The 20198-nt window shown below is 35.5% G+C and overlaps 1 protein-coding gene across 2 annotated transcripts; it reads left to right on the forward strand.

Moving 5' to 3' along the window:
- The first annotated feature begins 11403 nt into the window (after positions 1–11403).
- Positions 11404–17170, forward strand: LOC114387634 (pre-mRNA-splicing factor SYF1-like). 2 transcript variants are annotated; one of them, XM_028347841.1, is made up of 7 exons: positions 11404–13055; positions 14204–14388; positions 14481–14651; positions 14872–15324; positions 15416–15978; positions 16141–16424; positions 16885–17170. In XM_028347841.1, exons 1-5 carry the CDS (start codon positions 11549–11551, stop codon positions 15854–15856), a joined length of 2757 nt encoding a protein of 918 aa, XP_028203642.1. In that variant the 5' UTR covers positions 11404–11548; the 3' UTR covers positions 15857–15978; positions 16141–16424; positions 16885–17170. The 2 variants fall into 2 exon arrangements, with proteins under 2 accessions (XP_028203642.1, XP_028203641.1); XM_028347840.1 differs by lacking the exon at positions 16885–17170 and having other exon boundaries at positions 16141–16633.
- The last annotated feature ends 3028 nt before the right edge of the window (positions 17171–20198 follow it).

Raw genomic sequence — 20198 nt, forward strand, 5'->3', positions numbered from 1 at the left:
TATTCTTATCTTGTCTTGCCCGTTTATGATATATAGTATATAGAACAACTTGATATCGGCCAGTAGAATAAAAATCTAGTTTTGGTTATACTATGACTCTGAGACAACAGAAAGTCAAACAATTATAATAAGATTCATCGTTATTTATGTTGAGTACCTTTAATTTTATCTTTGACTGTAACAAAAACATCCTCATGTTACTTGTTAATATGAGAAGATACAAATCCTATGTTGTTAGTATAGAGCAATAAAAGAAGAGAAAGAAATAAAGGTAAGAAAGAAAAAGACACACAGTTTAACGTGGTTCAGCACATAATGTATGTGCCTACGTCCATGGCTACACTAGGAGAACTTTTTATTACTTGCACATAAAAGCTTACAAGGTGTCTCTATATATAACACTAGTGAGACACAAATTTTTACAAACCAAGCGATGTGGGACTAAGCCCATACAAGTTTTACAGACCAAGCGATGTGGGACAAAGGAACTAAGACCACAAACTCTAACAATTCTCCCACTTGGGATCTAAGTTCCAAACTCTAGCAGCTCCTTGTAAGCAACGAGTTCATCGACTCTTTACCTAGTGTAGCGCCTTCATCTTCAATTATCCTTGAAGGCCAACTGAGGCAATGCAAAGCCTCAGTTTGTCAGTTGTAACAGCTTTAGTCAACATATCTGCTGGATTCTCTGATCCTAAGATCTTCAATAAAGATAAGTCTCCATCATTTATCAACTCCCTAATAAAATGGTATCTTAATTGAATATGCTTGCATCTAGAATGGAAGACTGGATTCTTAGCAAGACTTATAGCACTTTGACTGCCACTAAACATTGGAGCATCATCTTGTTCTTTCCCCAATTCATTGAGAAAATTCTTTAGCCAAATCATCTCCTTAGCTGCTTCTGAGATAGCTATGTACTCGGCTTCCGTGGTTGAGAGAGCAACTCTATCTTGAAGTTTAGACTTCCAACTCACAACAGTACCTCCCAAGGTAAAAATGTAGCCTGTGGTGCTCTTCTTGGTATCAAAATCTCTTCCCAAGTCTGCATCTGAAAATCCCTGTAAAGTGAGATTGCCTTTTCTAAAGCACAAACACATCTCTGAAGTACCCTTCAAATATCTGAGTATCCACTTTACTCATTCCCAATGCTCCTTTGCTGGATTTGATAGGAACCTACTGACAACTCCCACTGCATGTGCTATGTCAGGTCTGGTACACACCATAGCATACATCAAACTCCCAACTGCTGATGCATATGGTACTCTTGACATGCAACATTTTTCTTCATCTGTCTGCAAAGATTGCTTCTTTGAAAACTTCAAATGAGATCCCAAAGGGGTATTCCTGGTCTTAGAATCTCCAAGGTAAAACCTGTCAAGCAACTTGTGTATATATTTCTCCTGAGACAGCTTCAAAATTCCTTCTGATCTGTTTCTAAGAATTCTCATACCAAGGATTTGTTTAGCTGGACCAAGATCCTTCATTTCAAAGTTTTCTGCCAATTGCTGCTTCAACCTGTTAATTTCTGCCATACTAGATCCTGCAATCAACATGTCATCAACATACACAACAAGGATAACATAACTATTAGTATATTTTTTAACATAGCAGCAATGGTCCATGTCACATCTTTTGAATCCTGAGTTGCTCATAAACTCATTAAACTTCTTGTACCACTGCCTCGGTGCTTGTTTCAAGCCATACAAACTTTTGTGAAGCTTGCATACAAGATTCTCCTTGCCTGGCACTTCAAAACCTTCTGGTTGGGTCATATAGATGTCTTCCTCTAAATCCCCATGCAAGAATGCAGTTTTAACATCTAACTGCTCCTAGTGAAGATTCTCTGCAGCTACTATGCTCAGAATAACTCTGATGGTAGTCATCTTTACAACTGGAGAGAAGATCTCTGTGAAATCAATTCCTTGTTTCTGCTGAAACCCTTTCACCAGAAGTCTCGCCTTGTATCTTCTTCTACCGTCAGATTCTTCCTTTAGCCTATAGACCCACCTATTCTGTAATGCCTTCTTTCCTTCTGGCAATTTAGTTAAAGACCACGTCTTGTTCTTCTGAAGGGATGTCATCTCATCTTTCATCGCTAGCTCCCACTCAATAGTGTCATTCCCCTGTGTAGCCTCATTGAAACATTCTGGCTCACCAGCATCAGTTAACAATAAATAATGCAATGAAGGGGAATACCTATCTGGTGGTACTGAAATTCTGCTAGATTTTCTTGGAGGAGTTGATGGTTCTGGTTCTGACTCAACCTCTACGCCTGTACTCTGGTTTCTGTTGGCTACATCACTTTCTGAGATTTCTTTAAGTGTTGCTTTCTCAGAAATTTCTGACAGTTTACCTGCACATGTAGATTCTGCAGAAAATTTGTCCTTATAAAATAAGTTCTCATTAAAAGTAACATTTCTGCTTCTGATAACTTTCTTGGTTTGGTCATCCCAAAACCTGTAGCCATACATGTCAGATCCATAACCAATAAAATAACACTTCCTTGCCTTCGGATCCAATTTATCTCTACTATTAGAGTCTGTCAGTATATATGAAACACAACCAAAAATTCTCAAATGTGAAAGTTTTACCTCCTTTCCAGACCATACTTCTTCAGGCAACTGATAATTCAAAGGAACTGATGGTCCTCTATTGATGAGATATGCTGCTGTGTTTATTGCTTCTGCCTAGAATGCTTTAGGCAAGCCAGATTGGATCCGCATACACCTTGCTCTCTCATTCAAGGTTCTATTCATCCTTTCTGCAACACCGCTTTGCTCAGGTGTTCCTGGTATTGTCTTGATCATTCTGATCTCATGTTCTGAACAGAAGTCTTTAAACTCCTGACTATCATACTCTCCACCATTGTCAGATTTCAGACTTTTAACCTTTAGACCTGTCTGATTTTCACCTTCTGTTTTCCACCTTTTAAACACAGAAAACACATCAGATTTATTTTTAAGAAAATAAACCCATACCTTTCTGGTAGAGTCGTCGATAAAGGTGACATAATAGCGTGAGTTTCCAACAGATTTCACTGGGGCTGGCCCCCAAACATCTGTGTGCACCAATTCTAGCTTTTCAGCTTTCAGAGTCTTCCCTGCCCTTGAGAAACTGACCTTTTTCTGCTTTCCAAGGATACAATGTTCACAAGCACCAACATCAACATGCTTGAGGTTTGATAGCTTACCCTTTGCCGCCATAAGCTTCATTCCTTTTTCACTCATATGTCCAAGTCTTTGATGCCACATGGTTGAATTATTGACAGCCTCAGTAACTGCTACCATATCCTCATCTGCAATCATGTAAAGAGATCCTCGCTTCTTTCCACGAGCCACAATGAGATTGCCTTTTGTTACCTTCCAAGCTCCATCTCCAAAAGTGGTGTGATGTCCCTCATCATCCAACTGCCCTATAGATATTAAATTTCTCTTTAAGGCAGGAATATGTCTGACATTGTGCAATGTCCATAGGGATCCACTGGAGGTCTTGATGTTGATATCACCTCTTCCGACAATGTCAAGAGATTTTTCCATCTGCAAGGTAAACTTTTCCAAATCTTCCAGAAACATAGTTAGACAATAAATCTTTAGAGGGAGTAGTGTGGAACGGCGCACCTGAGTCCATGATCCATGAATCAACAGGACTATCCAAACTGCAAATTAATGCATCATTAAGTTCATCAGTTGCTGCATTTGCGGATTCATCATCATCGCGCTTCTTGTTTTTGTGCGACTTGTTCTTCTTTGGTGCCTTGCACTGATTGCTAAAGTGACCTCTCTTGTCACAATTCCAACAAGTAACGTCACTTTGAAATTTTCTCTGACCTTTCCCTCTTGACTTTGATCTGCCTCAACCATTCAGACCCTTCTGGGTAGTCCTTCCCCTGCCTTCAGTATTCAATGCTGAATTGGAAACATGACTGGAAGATTCTCCTGAATCTCTCTTGCGAACATCTTCGCTCAAGATCAAGTCACAGATGTCACTAAGCTTTAATGTGTTCTCCCTTGTAGAACTACTAACTGCAGTAACAGTTGCAGCCCAACTATCCGGTAGTGATGACAATAGAATCAATGCCTTCACCTCATCCTCAAATTTAATCTGCACAGATTCCAATTGGGCAAGAATAGTATTAAACTCATTAATATGATCAGTTACAGAGATACCTTCTCCCATCTTGAGGTTGAACAACCGGCGCATCAAGTATACTTTGTTGGCTGCTGACGGCTTCTCGTACATATCTGATAATGCATTCATTAAGCCTGCAGTAGTCTTCTCGTTCACGATGTTGAACGCGACGTTCTTGGCTAATGTCAATCTGATCACGCCAAGAGCCTGTCGATCTAGCAAGTTCCATTCTTCTTGCTTCATGTCGTCTGGCTTAACCCCTGATAAGGGCTGATACAACTTCTTCTGATATAGATAATCTATCTACATCTTCCAAAAGCTGAAATCTCTGCCATCGAACTTCTCGATCTTCACCTTCCCCTCTTCTAATTCCATTGCTCCCACTGCCTCCTCTAAACTAAGAAGACTCCCACTAATTCCTTTAAACTAAGGAAATCCCGTGGAGTAACCAAAAGCTCTGATACCAGTTGTTAGTATAGAGCAATAAAAGAAGAGAAAGAAATAAAGGGAAGAAAGAAAAAGACACACAGTTTAACGTGGTTCAGCACACAATGTATGTGCCTACGTCCACGGCTACACTAGGAGAACTTTTTATTACTTGCACATAAAATCTTACAAGGTGTCTCTATATATAACACTAGTGAGACACAAGTTTTACAAACCAAGCGATGTGGGACTAAGCCCACACAAGTTTTACAGACCAAGCGATGTGGGACAAAGGAACTAAGACCACAAACTCTAATATATGTATCATCGGATGATGCTCTAGGGTAAATCACAGTGTTGGTCATATATATTATTTGCAATCATGCGTGGACATAGTGTATGATCTTTTAAAAGGCTATATGGTGCACCTTGCTCAATCTTTGTACATATCAAGCTTTAGCATGTTTCCCAACTTTTAATGTGTTCCTTATCACATTTCTAGGATGCTCTGATGTTTCACAAAATATTTCCACCACAAGATTTATAATATAAAGCCACATTGTTAACTTAGAAATAATAAAAATTTGTAGAGCATCACTGGAAATCGACTTGAACTATAAGTGCATGTTTTGGAAAACTGTTGAAACGGTAACATCATTCGTCCCAACTCCCAAGACACTTTTAACCCATAAGTAAGGGGATAAATCCTTTTTGTCAACCTTCGTTTGAGTCCCACGAACGGTAACAAAATGCAGACTTCAAATGTTTGTGGCAATACATGTCCGCTTAGAATAATATATACAGTAAAATAATAGAGCAAACTTATCCAAAAATGATTCTGCATTAATATTTAAGCCTATAAATACTAAAATTAACCTGATATAATTTTAATGTGTAAGGTAACACAAAACCCAATTTTTGTGGGACCTGATTTATCTGCCATCCTTTTTCATATCATGTGTTAGTCCCATTAAAATAATAATGCATAACAGTCGTATTAATATTTATTGGTGATATTTAATTTTAAAAACCATGAAAACTGTATAATTTTAAAGGACAACACAATGACAATACACATCAAAGGACAGGAGAGAAGTCAAATTCATTTTTGTGGGATCAAAATGAGTTTTGATCGAGTTATCATTTTAATAACAAAAAAATATGTAAATTCAAACATTAAACAGTTAAATCCCAATAAGTGTAAAGTATGAAATTAAAAAAATGTTTTGTTTTCATCACTAATCATTAAATAATGCTGTTCAAATATTATGTACACCAAAAGGTAATCCATACTTGATATAAAAGTACAGTAATGTCTAATTTCCAGATCCCAAACCTAAACCGTCATGAATATAACTTTAAATTGAGACATGCTTATAGATAGTTTTGAGTGTGTAGACAGGACAAATCATAATATTTTTGTTATATTTTGTTTTCTTTATTTTTTTTACCTACTTTAGTAGAAATAAATTATATACCAAATACTTTAAATCATGTTCTGTTTTAATAGGCCGATCAAACTCTACCATTATTCAAGTTATCACAATCACAATGTGTTTGTTACCCTTAACTGAAAAGGAGCGAGAACTGAGAAACATGCATGGGGATTCTTTTCATGGCGATGTTTGTTCAGGATAATCGTACTCGCTTGTTATGTTGTACAGCTTGTTGCATATATAATATTGGCAACTTAAGAATTATCAGTTACTCTGCACATCTTTCTAACTTATTTTCCCATAAGGACCAAGCCAGTTATTGCACAACTAACGACTCATAGCTTGGTTTGGACAAAAATTAAGATGTAATCTTTTTTTCCAAATTATGGTTAATTAACACTTTACCACTTAGAGGCTCCGGCAACTCGCACCCTAAAAGTAAAAGCTACTGTCAATTATTAGAAGATCCTTAATCTTCCCATGTTGAAAATTGAATTTAGTGTAAATCCATCTAGCCCCAGAGCTTGACTAAATAATTTGAGGGGGACAAAAAGTAATATGTAATATTTATATATTTAAATTTTTAAATTATATGTGTGATGAGGTAAAAATGTTGAAATTATATTATTTTTGTCATCAAGAAATTTTCTCTTAAAAAATGCATATGCTGGATCATTTTACCTTTTAAAAATGTCACTTCTAAATTATTTTTTATATATAAAAAATAATTATATAACTCAGGAGACAAAATAAGTTATTAAAAATCATTTTATCTAGTTATAATCACCCATCAGTAGGATAGTTGTTTATATTCACTATATTATTAATCGCTAAAAAATATTTCGTATACTTATCACTAAAAAATTAGGACCCTTTGGCTAATATGTTTTTTTTCTCATACTATCAAACTTTTTAATTAAAAAGAATGAATTTTTCTTTTTTTTCAGATACAGAAAGAATGAATTTTTCATACATCTAACACAGTCTATACTCTTTACTCATTTCTTCCTATTACTTTTTTCGTGAGCCAAACAATTAACTTCTCATATATACCTCAATAACTATATGTATTATAATGTTAATAGATTTTTTTAACTGCAATATTAATAGATGTTGATCACAGATTTTAATGAAGGACATACACGTTTGAAATATATGCAATAAAATTTGGAGGGCCCTGCCCTTAAAAGATCCGCCAGTGCATCTAGCTAGGGATCTATTAATAGTACGTAAGGGAAGAAAAAGACATACAACTACAACTAAAGGAAAGAAACCCAGACTTCAAGCCTTGCCCATAAAGTAAAAGCTTTAATGATCAGCACCAAAAAGCTACTATAATAATTTGTAATTATACAGGCCTTGAAAATTAATATATTCTATAACTGTCACAAAATAGATAAATGGTCTCCTTCCAACAAGACATTAATAAACTTAAAATAAAGTAAAAAAATAAAAATAAAAGCACCAGGAAGCAAATGTATTTACAAACATACCCCCACCCAATCATGCAACAACATTGCCATGAAGGAAGAGTAAGAAGAGGCAAGATGAAAATGAAGCTGCCGAGCCTGTTGTGGTGTCAACTCATCAGCTGCACCCATCTTTGACACCCTTGTAAGTCATTCCTTCATTTTTGTTTTCCCCTCAAAATCATGTAACAAAGTAATGCAATTGTAAAGACAAATATAACATATATTCATCAATCATGTGGGGATAGATATTATTAATATATCTCCAACATCAACATAGGCGTTCAGAATGGCCTCAGCAAAGTTGTCATACATTTCTCTCTCGCGCTTGTGTTCCATGTCTGAAACTGAACACCAGCACACATTGCTTTAACCTTGCTTTTGTGAGAGTGGGGGATTGGAGAAGAGGACGAGACACGCGCAAAGAGAAAAGTTTAGGTTCTGAAGAGCAAAACTAAAACTAAAACCACAAAAAGAGAGTGAGTGAGCTATTATGTATATGAGGAACAGAAGGGAAATGGATCTAACATCATTTTGCAGGCATTAAGATGACCCAAGAGAAGAAAATGAGAAAAAATGCAAAATTTGTGTCAGACAATGCATGAGTAACACGGTACAGGGAACATAACAGGGATTGGCATTGTGGGTTTCAACATGAAAATGAAAGCTGGCTTGTGAAGAACCAAACATGGAAAGGGACATAATCATAGTGACAAGCATAGGCAAATGAAGGAGTTGAGAAAGGCATGAAAATCAGAATGAGATCGATTTGCAAAGAGAGAGAGAGAGAGAGAAGGGAAACGCCTATGTTCATTGCCATTGAAATTGAATAGATGTGTGACGTATGGGAGGTGCGTGGTGTGATGTGGTTCTGTTCAATTATTACGCGAGACGAGACGAGACGAGGTTGCGTGTGGCTGAGCACATATTATTATTGCAGCTTACAGCATCGACGTGTAGCAGTTGAAAACAACCTTTCTTTCTTCCAATTTTTATTTCTATTCTTATTATTTTATACTTACTACTCACTCTACCTTCGAGATTCGAATAGATCAAACAATTTTTCAATTGTTGGAATACAACTGTTCTAGAATTCTCTAACTTTTGTCGGTTGACCATATGTAAGTATTTTGTAAGTGTGTTCAAAGATATACATGTTTTAATCATGATCAATTTTTGAAATTTAACTTCTCTAAAATTTTACTTATCAAAAAAATAATTCTTTTAGGTGATGCTTGATTTTCATTAATTGTATTTTTATTTTCGCTCCCCACATAATGTAGTATAATGGTTAGGCTCAAAACTCGTTACATCTTATACAAAAGAGTGGACTTTTATTGCGATTTCAAATCTATAATGGGTAATAAGTTTTTTGGCACAAGGGATTAATATATTAAAGTTAAGGTTAAATTTTTCAAATAATATTCAAGTTTGATTCTTGATAAAAATGATTTTTTATTAGATTTTATTTATCTTTTGACTGAAACTTTAAATTAGTCAAGATTTTTTTTTCTCATGAAGAAAGGGGGTATCCATAATGGGTTACAACCTACTAATTGTGTTGCTTCCTGGGTAGGTTGAATTAAGATCCCATTGTAAACACCTCAACATGTTGTTGGTTCAAGTATCATGCTTGGATCCTTTAACCAAATTCTTAGATTTAAATTGTGTAGATGAAAATATTGTGATTGAGAGAAAAAAATTTTGCTAAAGATGATCAAACTAAATTCTTGATAAAAATTAGTCACTAACAAAGTTAACAGATACTTATACCAATATCATAGTAATAAAAAAAATAAAAATCATGTAATTTTGATGAAATTGATTCATAATCAACTCTCCACATTTGCATCAAATATTAAAAATTAGAGTTATCAAAATGAGTCACATTCCCATGAACCAATCTAGACCAGCACAAGTTTGGGCTAGATGAAGTTGAAAAAAAAAAAATTCCCTGTCATAAATAAAAAATGGTCTAGCTCACTTATAACTTGACCCATTAAGTTAAACTTGTGATAGGTTGGGTTGACATGTGAGTTACTTAAATATTTAAAAAAATCTTTTTAGGTACTAAGACAATTATTTATTTTTTAAAATTGTTGTTTATTAAGTTTAAAATATTAGAAATTAATTGTAATTAATAATATTTGTTGCTACTATTATATTCTTTTATAAATTTTTGCATTTGAAGCATGATAGATGCTAAGATTTGTTTTTTTTTCTTTCAAAAATGATTTATTTTTAATATTAGATGAATCAACCCATTTAACCTACTAAATTACGGTAGTTTAAAACGAATTACTATTTTATAGACTCACTAAGAAATAAATTAGTTTGAAATGACTTAACTACTAAGTCAAGGTGGATAACCCCAACAAGCTAGATTAACCCATTTTATTTGGTCAACTATAAATATTAAAATATTACTTTTGACTTATACTTTTAAATTTTGCTCGAATCTTAAAAAAACAATAAATAAAAAAACAAACATTCACCATAATTGACATAACACTAAATAGTATGAAAGACATTAAGGTGGGAATCCACCATGAAAAATGTTTTACGTCCGTGAGATTAATTTACTTAAAAACCAATAGCCATGAATTTTTCATTTATTTTTAATTCACTTTTTTTTTTTGTATTTTATCATTTTCTATTTGGGAGCACTGATTTAGTGATCTCCATTGTCACCACTTCTTCCTCTGAACGTTGTGAAGCACCCCCGTCACGAAACCATCGTGAACCTCCAGAAACCACCCCCACTACAAAACCTTCACGAAATCTATTGCACTCACCTCTTTAGTAGCGAAGCTTCATGCAATCCACTTCCCCTCAACTAACCCAAACCCGTAACAAAAAAAAGAACTACCAATGATCACGAAATTTCCTCATTGTTACACCTAATCTCTCCATATGCAACCCAAAAAATGACATTATGAGTCACCCTTTTCTCTTCGTTGTCAATATCATGTGTTTGTGGCACACGTCAACGCTAACATCTCCAATAAAGAAGAAGGGGAAAAACAGAGGAAAGCCACAAGCAGAGAGAAAGGGTCGGTGGAGTAGTAGGGAAGAAAGACATGTAAAGATCTCCCACCTTAACTTCCACCTTGCTTTTCTAACATACTTAATGTTATCAATCATTTGATGCTTTGAAAAATAAAGTTGAAGTAATACTTTTTTTAGTCAATATTAACAGTTAGTGGAAGGATATGAACTCACCATCTTTCTTTCTCTTTTTAATCCTTAAAATTTTATTTTTAACTGTAAAGTTAATCTTTAACATGGTTCAAGTAATATAATAAATATAATTAGATAAAGGATTTATAGGTTGAGAGAAAAATATAAGCATTCTTTTTGCTTAGATACTCTATTATCATGTTATTAATCGTTTTAATCATTTTACACATACAACAACGAGCTTGAATTAAAACAATAATCCTCATATGTTGATTGGAAAAAATGAACTTTTCCCCCCAATTGAACATATATTTCCAACCATGACTCAGAAGGAGAAAAATATAATTGAATGATATTGAGGGTTGAGTAGGAACAACTTTTTTATAGTCTGGGAAGTGCCAACTTAATTGGGATCTAGTTATCTGTGTTATCTCTGTAAGCCTTTTCCAAAGTAAAACATTTTCCTATAGTTCTTCCACCACGACAACCCATTTCCTTCGTTAGAACTGAGAGAAGAAAAAAATGATATTGTTTCAATCTTTAAGAGGCAAAAGAGGAGAAAATACATCATTTTTTTACTTTAATTATTAAAATAAAAATATATATTAGAGTACAGATTGAATCAACAAAAATTAAAAGCTTACTAGTAAGTGGTATTTTGATAGTTTGGGCTTTTATTCATTGGGCCTTTATTCAGGCCAGTTGAGACCCGGCCCAGAGAAAATAACACGAGATTGAAACACAGAAATCCCAAACCCTCTCTGTATCTGTATCTGCGAACTCCAAGTCCAACACCTCCAAACCTCCGTCAAAATTCATTCAAGTCGAAAGAGAGCGCAGTTTCACGGATTTTCTAATCACACTCATAGCGTTAGGTTTAGGGTTTTACACAGAGAGAGTGCACGAATGGCGATTGCGCAAGATTTGTATCCCTCAGAAGACGACCTTTTGTACGAAGAGGAGTTGCTTCGAAACCCTTTCAGCCTCAAGCTATGGTGGCGCTACCTGATTGCGCGTTCTGAAGCTCCGTTCAAGAAGCGCTTCGTCATTTACGAGCGGGCACTGAAGGCGCTTCCCGGAAGCTACAAGCTGTGGCACGCCTACCTCCGCGAGCGCCTCGACCTCGTTCGCAACCTCCCCGTCACTCACTCACAGTACGACACGCTCAACAACACCTTCGAGCGCGCCCTCGTAACTATGCACAAAATGCCGCGAATTTGGATCATGTATCTGAAAACCCTAACGAATCAGAAATTGGTCACTCGCACACGCAGGACATTCGATAGGGCTCTCTGCGCTCTCCCTGTTACCCAGCACGACCGCATTTGGGAGCCCTATCTTCTGTTCGTGAGCCAGAAGGGTATTCCTATTGAGACCTCTCTTCGGGTTTATCGCAGGTATTTGAAGTATGACCCTTCTCACATTGAGGATTTTATTGAGTTTTTGCTTAATTCGAGTCTCTGGCAAGAGGCTTCTGAGAGGCTGGCTTCTGTGCTCAATGATGACCAATTTTACTCGATTAAGGGTAAGACCAAGCACCGGCTTTGGTTGGAGTTGTGTGATTTGCTCACTCGCCATGCGAATGAGGTTTCTGGGTTGAATGTGGATGCTATAATTAGGGGTGGAATTAGGAAGTTCACTGATGAGGTGGGTAGGCTTTGGACTTCGTTGGCTGAGTATTACATTAGGAGGGGTTTGCATGAGAAGGCAAGGGATGTGTTTGAGGAGGGCATGTCTACTGTTATTACTGTCAGGGATTTTAGTGTTATATTTGATTCTTACTCGCAGTTTGAGGAGAGCATGCTTGCTTACAAGATGGAGGAGATGGGGTTGAGTGATGAAGAGGGTGATGAGGAGGAGGGTGAAGAGAGTGGCGTTGAGGAAGGGGATGAAGAGGATATTCGTTTCAAAGGAAGATTGGTGGAGGAGGATTTTGAGAGGAAGATTTTACATGGGTTTTGGTTGAATGACAAGAAAGACATAGACTTGAGGTTGGCTCGGTTTGATTACCTTATGGAAAGGAGGCCTGAATTGGCTAACAGTGTGCTTTTGCGTCAAAATCCTCATAATGTTGAACAGTGGCACCGGAGGGTGAAGCTCTTTGAAGGGAACCCTACCAAGCAGATACTCACTTACACGGAAGCGGTGAGGACGATTGATCCCATGAAGGCAGTGGGAAAGCCTCATACATTGTGGGTTGCTTTTGCCAAACTGTATGAGCAGCACAAAGATCTAGCCAATGCCCGTGTCATATTTGACAAGGCAGTGCAGGTGAATTACAAAACTGTGGATAATCTGGCTAGTGTCTGGTGTGAGTGGGCTGAAATGGAGTTGAAGTATAAAAATTTCAATGGAGCACTTGAGCTGATGAGGCGGGCTACAGCAGAGCCATCAGTTGAGGTCAAACGAAGAGGTAACCTCAGTTCACCTTGTTTACATTTTCTTCTTCCTAAGTATGGGTCAAAAATCCATTTGACCCAAACTTATCTTTTACTGGACCAGTCCTGTCCATTTTTAAATTTTAATCCACTTTAATGGCTTTGGTAATCCGGGTTGAGAGTTGATCAAACCATTTCTATCTTTGGCGCATAAAGAGTTGGCTTGCATCTGGAGCCGTAGTTTGTTATGTGTCCTAGCATGAATCCTACGTTTAGATGATGTAATAAGATATTATGTTTTGTGGTTAGCAATGTGTTGTATGAATGGTAATACTGTGCCAGATGCAAGGCTTTGAATAACTTATTGTTGTGATCCTGTCCCGGCTTTTCTTGATGGGCTGCTGTTAGTGTTGATAAGCTTGTTGAGTGCATGTAGGATTTAATTGCTTTGCGTATTTGGATTCTAATAAGTAAAGGGGCAAAGCTACTTACTGGGCCTCTACTTTTTACACCTTTGATGCTTGTTAGTCCTGTTATCATATATTCATTTATGCACTACAGTTTAAACTGTCATTGTAAGTTGCTGTAATGAGGTTTATTATTTGCTTATTGGCACAGCATGTTACTCTAGCTAGCTTAGAAAGGTGTAGGATTTGGAATTTAGTGTGTGGGTAGGATTTATTGATTGTAGTGTGGCCATGTCATTATGTAGTGTTTACAGTTACAGCTTCATTCCAAATGGCCCTGTATGCTTACGAAATTCTCAGTTGAATTTTGTAAAGTTAAGGAAACCAGAGTCCAGAGGTTTTATTTTTTTGAATGATGAGCAACTTGATTAACTGATTTCATATCACATCCTTTGAGTTAGTATGCTGATGGTCTAGTAGTGCAGTTACATTCTCTTACGTGATAAAAATTATTTATGAAATTACTTTTGGTATTTTTCTTTGCAATAAATTTTTCAGTTGTTGCTATAGATATATAATTGCTTTAATGTCTCTGACCCCGAATAACCTGCATAAACCTGGTTTAAAAAAATGGTTAGGATTTGTAAAAATCCTAACCATGCCCATCTTTGCTACTTCCCAATATGCTCTGCTTTAATTTAAGTCATTCTTTGGTTTTATCATGTTTGTTTAGAGAGTGAACTAACTTTTAAATTTGCCTTATGCTTTACTTTTAGTGGCTGCTGATGGTAATGAACCAGTCCAGATGAAGCTGCATAAATCCTTGAGATTGTGGACATTTTATGTTGATTTGGAGGAAAGCCTAGGTACTTTGGAGTCTACGTGTGCTGTTTATGAGCGGATCTTGGATTTACGAATAGCCACACCACAAATAATAATCAATTATGCATACTTCCTGGAGGTATGGTGTGCTGTTATGGTACAGTAAATCTTTTGGAGTTTGCTTCAACTGGTTTTCGCTGATTGAACAATTCCTTCCAATGATTTATGCAGGAACATAAATACTTTGAAGATGCTTTTAAAGTTTATGAAAGAGGTGTAAAGATATTTAAGTACCCACATGTTAAAGACATATGGGTTACATATCTCTCTAAATTTGTGAGGAGATATGGAAAGAATAAGTTGGAGAGAGCAAGAGAACTATTTGAAAATGCAGTTGAATCGGTATGCACATTTTTTTTAATATTTATTTATTGCCAAAATCTATGTGTTCTTTAATTATAATTTCTTTTCAAGTTTTAAATTGATGAACCTATAGCAAGATTGTGTTCAAAATGTGTCATTATGGATAAACGTTATTCCTGTGTCAAATGTTACCTTTGAATTCTTTTAATGCATTACAATGCTAACATAATCCTTCTTCTGGGTCATGCTTACCAAACAGGCCCCAGCTGATCAAGTGAAACCACTTTACCTGCAATATGCCAAGCTGGAGGAGGACTATGGATTAGCGAAGCGAGCTATGAAGGTTTATGATCAAGCAACTAAGGCTGTTCCTAATAATGAGAAGTTAAGCATGTATGAAATATATATTGCTCGTGCTGCTGAGATATTTGGTGTACCCAAAACAAGGGAGATCTATGAACAGGCAATTGAATCTGGTCTTCCAGACAAGGATGTCAAAACCATGTGTTTGAAGTATGCTGAGTTGGAAAAAAGTTTGGGAGAAATCGACCGGGCCCGTGGAATATTTGTATTTGCCTCTCAGTTTGCAGATCCTCGATCTGATCCAGAGTTTTGGAATAAGTGGCACGAGTTTGAGGTTCTGCATGGGAACGAAGATACTTTCAGAGAAATGCTTCGTATTAAGCGAAGTGTCTCTGCAAGCTACAGCCAGGTTACTTTAAGTTTTCATTTTCATTTTCCCTATAATTCTGTAACACTGATATTTGGCACTTATTCTAATCTCGCTTCTACTGTTTTTCCAGACACATTTCATACTGCCTGAATATCTGATGCAGAAGGATCAAACTGTGAATCTTGATGAGGCCAAAGACAAATTGAAACAGGCTGGAATCCCCGAGGACGAAATGGCTGCTTTAGAAAGACAATTAGCCCCAGCAGTTGACAATACAGTGACAAAAGATAGGAAAGTTGGGTTTGTGAGTGCTGGAGTGGAATCTCAGTGTGATAGAGGGGTAAAAACTAGTGCAAATCATGAGGATATCGAGTTACCAGAAGAAAGTGATTCTGATGATGATGATAAGATTGAAATTGCACAAAAAGATGTTCCTTCTGCTGTGTTTGGTGGTTTGATTAGAAAGAGAGATGAGAATGAAAATAATGGAGAAGTAGATGTCACAAAAGATAAGGATAATGAAAATCGGCTTGGTGCTCTTGAGAGAATCAAGAGGCTAAGACAAAATTAAATTTTTGGTCTAAGTATTCCCAATGAAATTTTGATTGCAGTGAAATTAGTTTTGGTTTGTGTTATGTACTATCAATCTATCCAGAGATAATGCTGAAGACACTTTCGGACAATGCTAAATCGGTAAATCCCCAGTGGAGTCTTCATTATACTTATTTTATGGTGTTATAAAATGCTTGCTAGGCCTAAATAACTTGATTTCCAACCTGTGTTTCTCTGCCATTTATGACATTATTTTGCATCATTGATAACTTGAGACATGATTTTATATTTTCTTCAATACAGGGGAAAAACGGCCTCTATTTTTCCTGCAATGTGCAACAAGTTATCTGATCACAGTGAAGTACAAAACAGGGTACATGGTTGCTGATGTAGATTTGTCAAAAATAGAAAAAACGAATTGTTGCAATTTAATTATGCAGCCAGGATTTGAACCCACAAATTCAACATTAGGAATTAACGAGTGTGCTACTGTATATGTCACACCATTGCTGATACTGAGCAAATGGCAGAGTATAACATCCAAGAGCTCTAATCGGGAGCAAAAAAATTGAGTATGTCATTATCAGGTCTGTTTCATCAAATTGCACAATCCTAATATGTAATTTAAATATGGATCAATATCCATATTCCTAAACTTTTGTTTAGACTTTCTCCCTGATGTATATTGGCTTGAAACCTTGAAACGTGAAAAGCGTTTTCTTGTTACATGGAGAAAACAATGCCTTGCAATCTTATTCTATAAATCATCCTAGTAGGACATGTTTTCTTGTTCTGAGTTGGCACTGTTGAAATTTGATGCATGCAGCATCAGGGAGTAATTCACTAGGAGAATGTTACATGATGCATTATTTTTACATGAAAACTGGGTTGTTGGTTTAGTTTTCCAGTTTTGAAATTTCCCACTCATTATTTTTTCTGTATGCATCCTGTGTGTTATTTTGTTGGTTGAGTTATATGTGGTTTTCTGAAATGTTTGACTTTACTCGTTTCTTTACTTTAATGGTTGAAAACTGCGAGTGGGATCAGATGGAAAAATGGATCGAGACCCAGGATGTGAAGTCATGGTTTGGCTTGGAATCTGGAATGACGTAAAAAATTTGTTATTATATTCATGTCTGGTCTTACGGGATTCTTTATTCGGGTCGAGGAAATTCAGCTCATGTGTATATTTAAGTTATGATGAATTGTGGTGTTAGTGGCTGGGAGGATTTGCTTAGGTTCTGTTGCGATATGTTCAAATTTTATGAGAATAGAACAATAGTTGGCTCTGAAATTGTACATTGTTTTTTAAAGTAGGATTATTATTCTTCTCTGTCGGAATCTTTATTTTGATGCTGAAAATATCTTATGCTAAAATGTTTAATTTCCTTCTAAAATATATGGATTTTTTTTTTCCTTGATGGCCTTTAGAAACAGTTGGCAAGAGGTGGTTGATTGATTGCAAAATTACAGTCAACTAAGAAATTCATTTATTAATGCAAATATATATTGGTCCAAGAAGATGAAGGAAAATCTTATTTACTGATTTGTTCTATAACATGGCCATTCTCATGTATTCTTTGTCGCAGGACCTAACAAGCTTCTCAATTAGTGTTAGTGATCTACTTAGCTTCTGCGAAGGTTTTTAGACCAATGATACAGGGTTAACTCTTTATATGAAATGTGGATCTTCATGATATGATTCTACCTACAAGTTATATAAGAGCATAAATGTGGAAAATTCTGACATGGTAGTTGATGGATGAACAGAACAGCTTTTGTAAAGTAAATAGTATTGTTCAATGGAAACATGGTTACAATGAACTTGAAGCACTAATTCAAAATGATGGCATCAACTTACTTTAGATATAATTTGTTCCCTTATCTCATTTCAAAACCCTGGACCACATTCGATTGACCCAGCAAAACAATATCTTCCGACACTTAGCAGTTGAATTTTTATTTTTATTTTTATGACTACTTATCTGTTGAATTTTCCCACAATAATTATAACTTCTCATATACAAACCCACGCACGATGTCAACATTCATGTTATCATTTTTCTCTACTTAATATACCCATTTTAAAAAGAATGCTTGAAGAAGCAATATCATTATCATTAGGGCCATAAGGAAGCCCATTAACTTCATCTTTTTAACCCTTTCACTTTCATTTCTCTCTTATTAATGGTCTTTTCTACCACAAATTTTGCCTCTCTCATAATGACTTACTTAAGCAGTGCTTGTGTAATTCTTTAGAATGTAACAGTCCCCACACGATACCAAGGCATATTTCTAACGCATGAGATAGCAACTTCTCACCTTCCACAACAATTTCTTCAGGATTCTATATTTCTTCTATTTCCACTCTATAATCAAATATTGCAACCGGACATTAAACTCCCCCACCGATGAAATTCCAAACATATATCAGCATAATAGGGAAACTTTGAAACGCGTTCATTAAAGTTATGTAAATCTAGTCCCACACTAAAAATTACTGACTTCTATATAGAAAATTAGCGAAATTTCACATGTGCATCTTTTCAATTTGATGTGTTAAAAATGATTATAGTTAAATTAAGTAATATTAAAAATATGAAGTAATATGCTTTGGAAAAAAGTAAATTAAAATTTAAACTAACATACACATAAATGTTGTAAAGAGTCAGGAGTTACAAGACTAACTAAAAATTAACAACTAAAATTTATGTCATTTTTTTTTCTTGTTTCAAAATTATAGGGATTATTCCACTCAAATTAAAGAGTAGTTGTGTGTTAAATAATTGCTTTTTCAATAAATTTTTTCTTGCAAAAACTTTAAGAAACTTATTTTTCTTAAAACAAACCATTAGGCCACCTCTAATAGAAAGTGCTTATAGTCTTTAAGAGATGTTTGGACGGATATGCTCTTACTAAACACGGTTCCAGTATACGTGATCATAATTTATATAATTTTCAATTTATTTTTTCTTTTTGGTTCAGGGAGTGGGAGATGTAGTCTGGGATTTCTTTTGTGCCTCGTTAGCTCTCCACTGAATTATTTAGAAGGGGAGAGAAAAAAAATTAGGAGGGGACACAATTTTCAGTTTCATCTCGTTTCATTATCTTGTTCCATTTCTGGGTTGAAGTCACTTCATTTAAACTGTGTCGACGTTCACAAGACGAAAGCCGGTGATCTTATATTCAATGTTTTAGACTTCTTTTCACATTGCTTTTTTTTTTTTTTTGCAATTAGTTATTTAATTTGTTGACTTTGTTTTTTAGTTCGGGTGGTTAATCTAATTAGGAGCCACGTGTTACATTCTTAGTTCTTAGTGTATTTTTATTCAATGAATTTCTATCCTTTGAATTTTATCTGGTAGAGTGTAAATTATTTTCAAGTTTTTCATAGGCAAATCCACAATCCATGTCACTAGAGCATTGGGAGTTAATTAATACATGTAACACAATCTTTAGCTAATTTGTTCCTTAAATTTATCAATTAGAGTTTTATCGTTTGCACATAATAAATTTATGCAGATTGATGGCAAACACGTGTTTAATAAATTGTTAAATTGATTTAATAATTTAATTTTATAAAGTTAAATATCACTAAAATTAAAATGGCAGGGAACGGTCAAGTAAGAAGGTACATGTTTATATATATACCCAAGACATGATTAAAAATCAGAAAAAAGAAAAAGAATATCAAACTAAACATTACGTACAGGCTTACATTCATGGTATTAATTACGGAGAAAGAGGTTTGACGGAAAAAAAATGACCCCGAAAAATTACAAAGAGGAACAACATTAATCCTTCCCCAAAGTGCATTGTGTGTTTGTTAACTAGCCCGGTTTTGAAACCGGTTACACGAACCAGTTTGGTTCAGAACCCGTTTTAAACTGTCCAATAGTGAACCGGTTTTTGAGAAACGGTTTTAGAAAAGTAGTTCGATCCAAAAACCGGTTCTAAAAAAGTTTAGTTCAGAACCAGTTTTGAATACCAGTTTGGTTTTTAACTGGTTTTGAATACTAGTTTGGTTTTGAACCGGTTTTAAAACCAATCCACTTTCAAATCCGGTTCTTGAAAATGGTCCGGTTGTTGAGAAACAGTGCGGTTAGAACCGATTTTAGAAAAAAATGATTCTAAAAAAGTTTGGTTTAGAACTGGTTTCACAAAAGTAGTACAGTCCAGAAACCAAACTGGTTTTGAAAAATCAATCCGGTTCAGCACCGGTTTTAAAAAACCAGTCCAATTTGGAATCGGTTTCGAAAAGTTCAGTTCTGAACCGGTTTTAAAACCTGTACGATTTAGAACTGGTTTAAAAACCAGAACGATTCATAATCAGTTTAAAAAGTATCGGCTTTAAAAAATCA

Source organism: Glycine soja, chromosome 15 (genome assembly GCF_004193775.1).
Source record: "Glycine soja cultivar W05 chromosome 15, ASM419377v2, whole genome shotgun sequence".
NCBI classification, from domain to species: Eukaryota; Viridiplantae; Streptophyta; class Magnoliopsida; order Fabales; family Fabaceae; genus Glycine; species Glycine soja.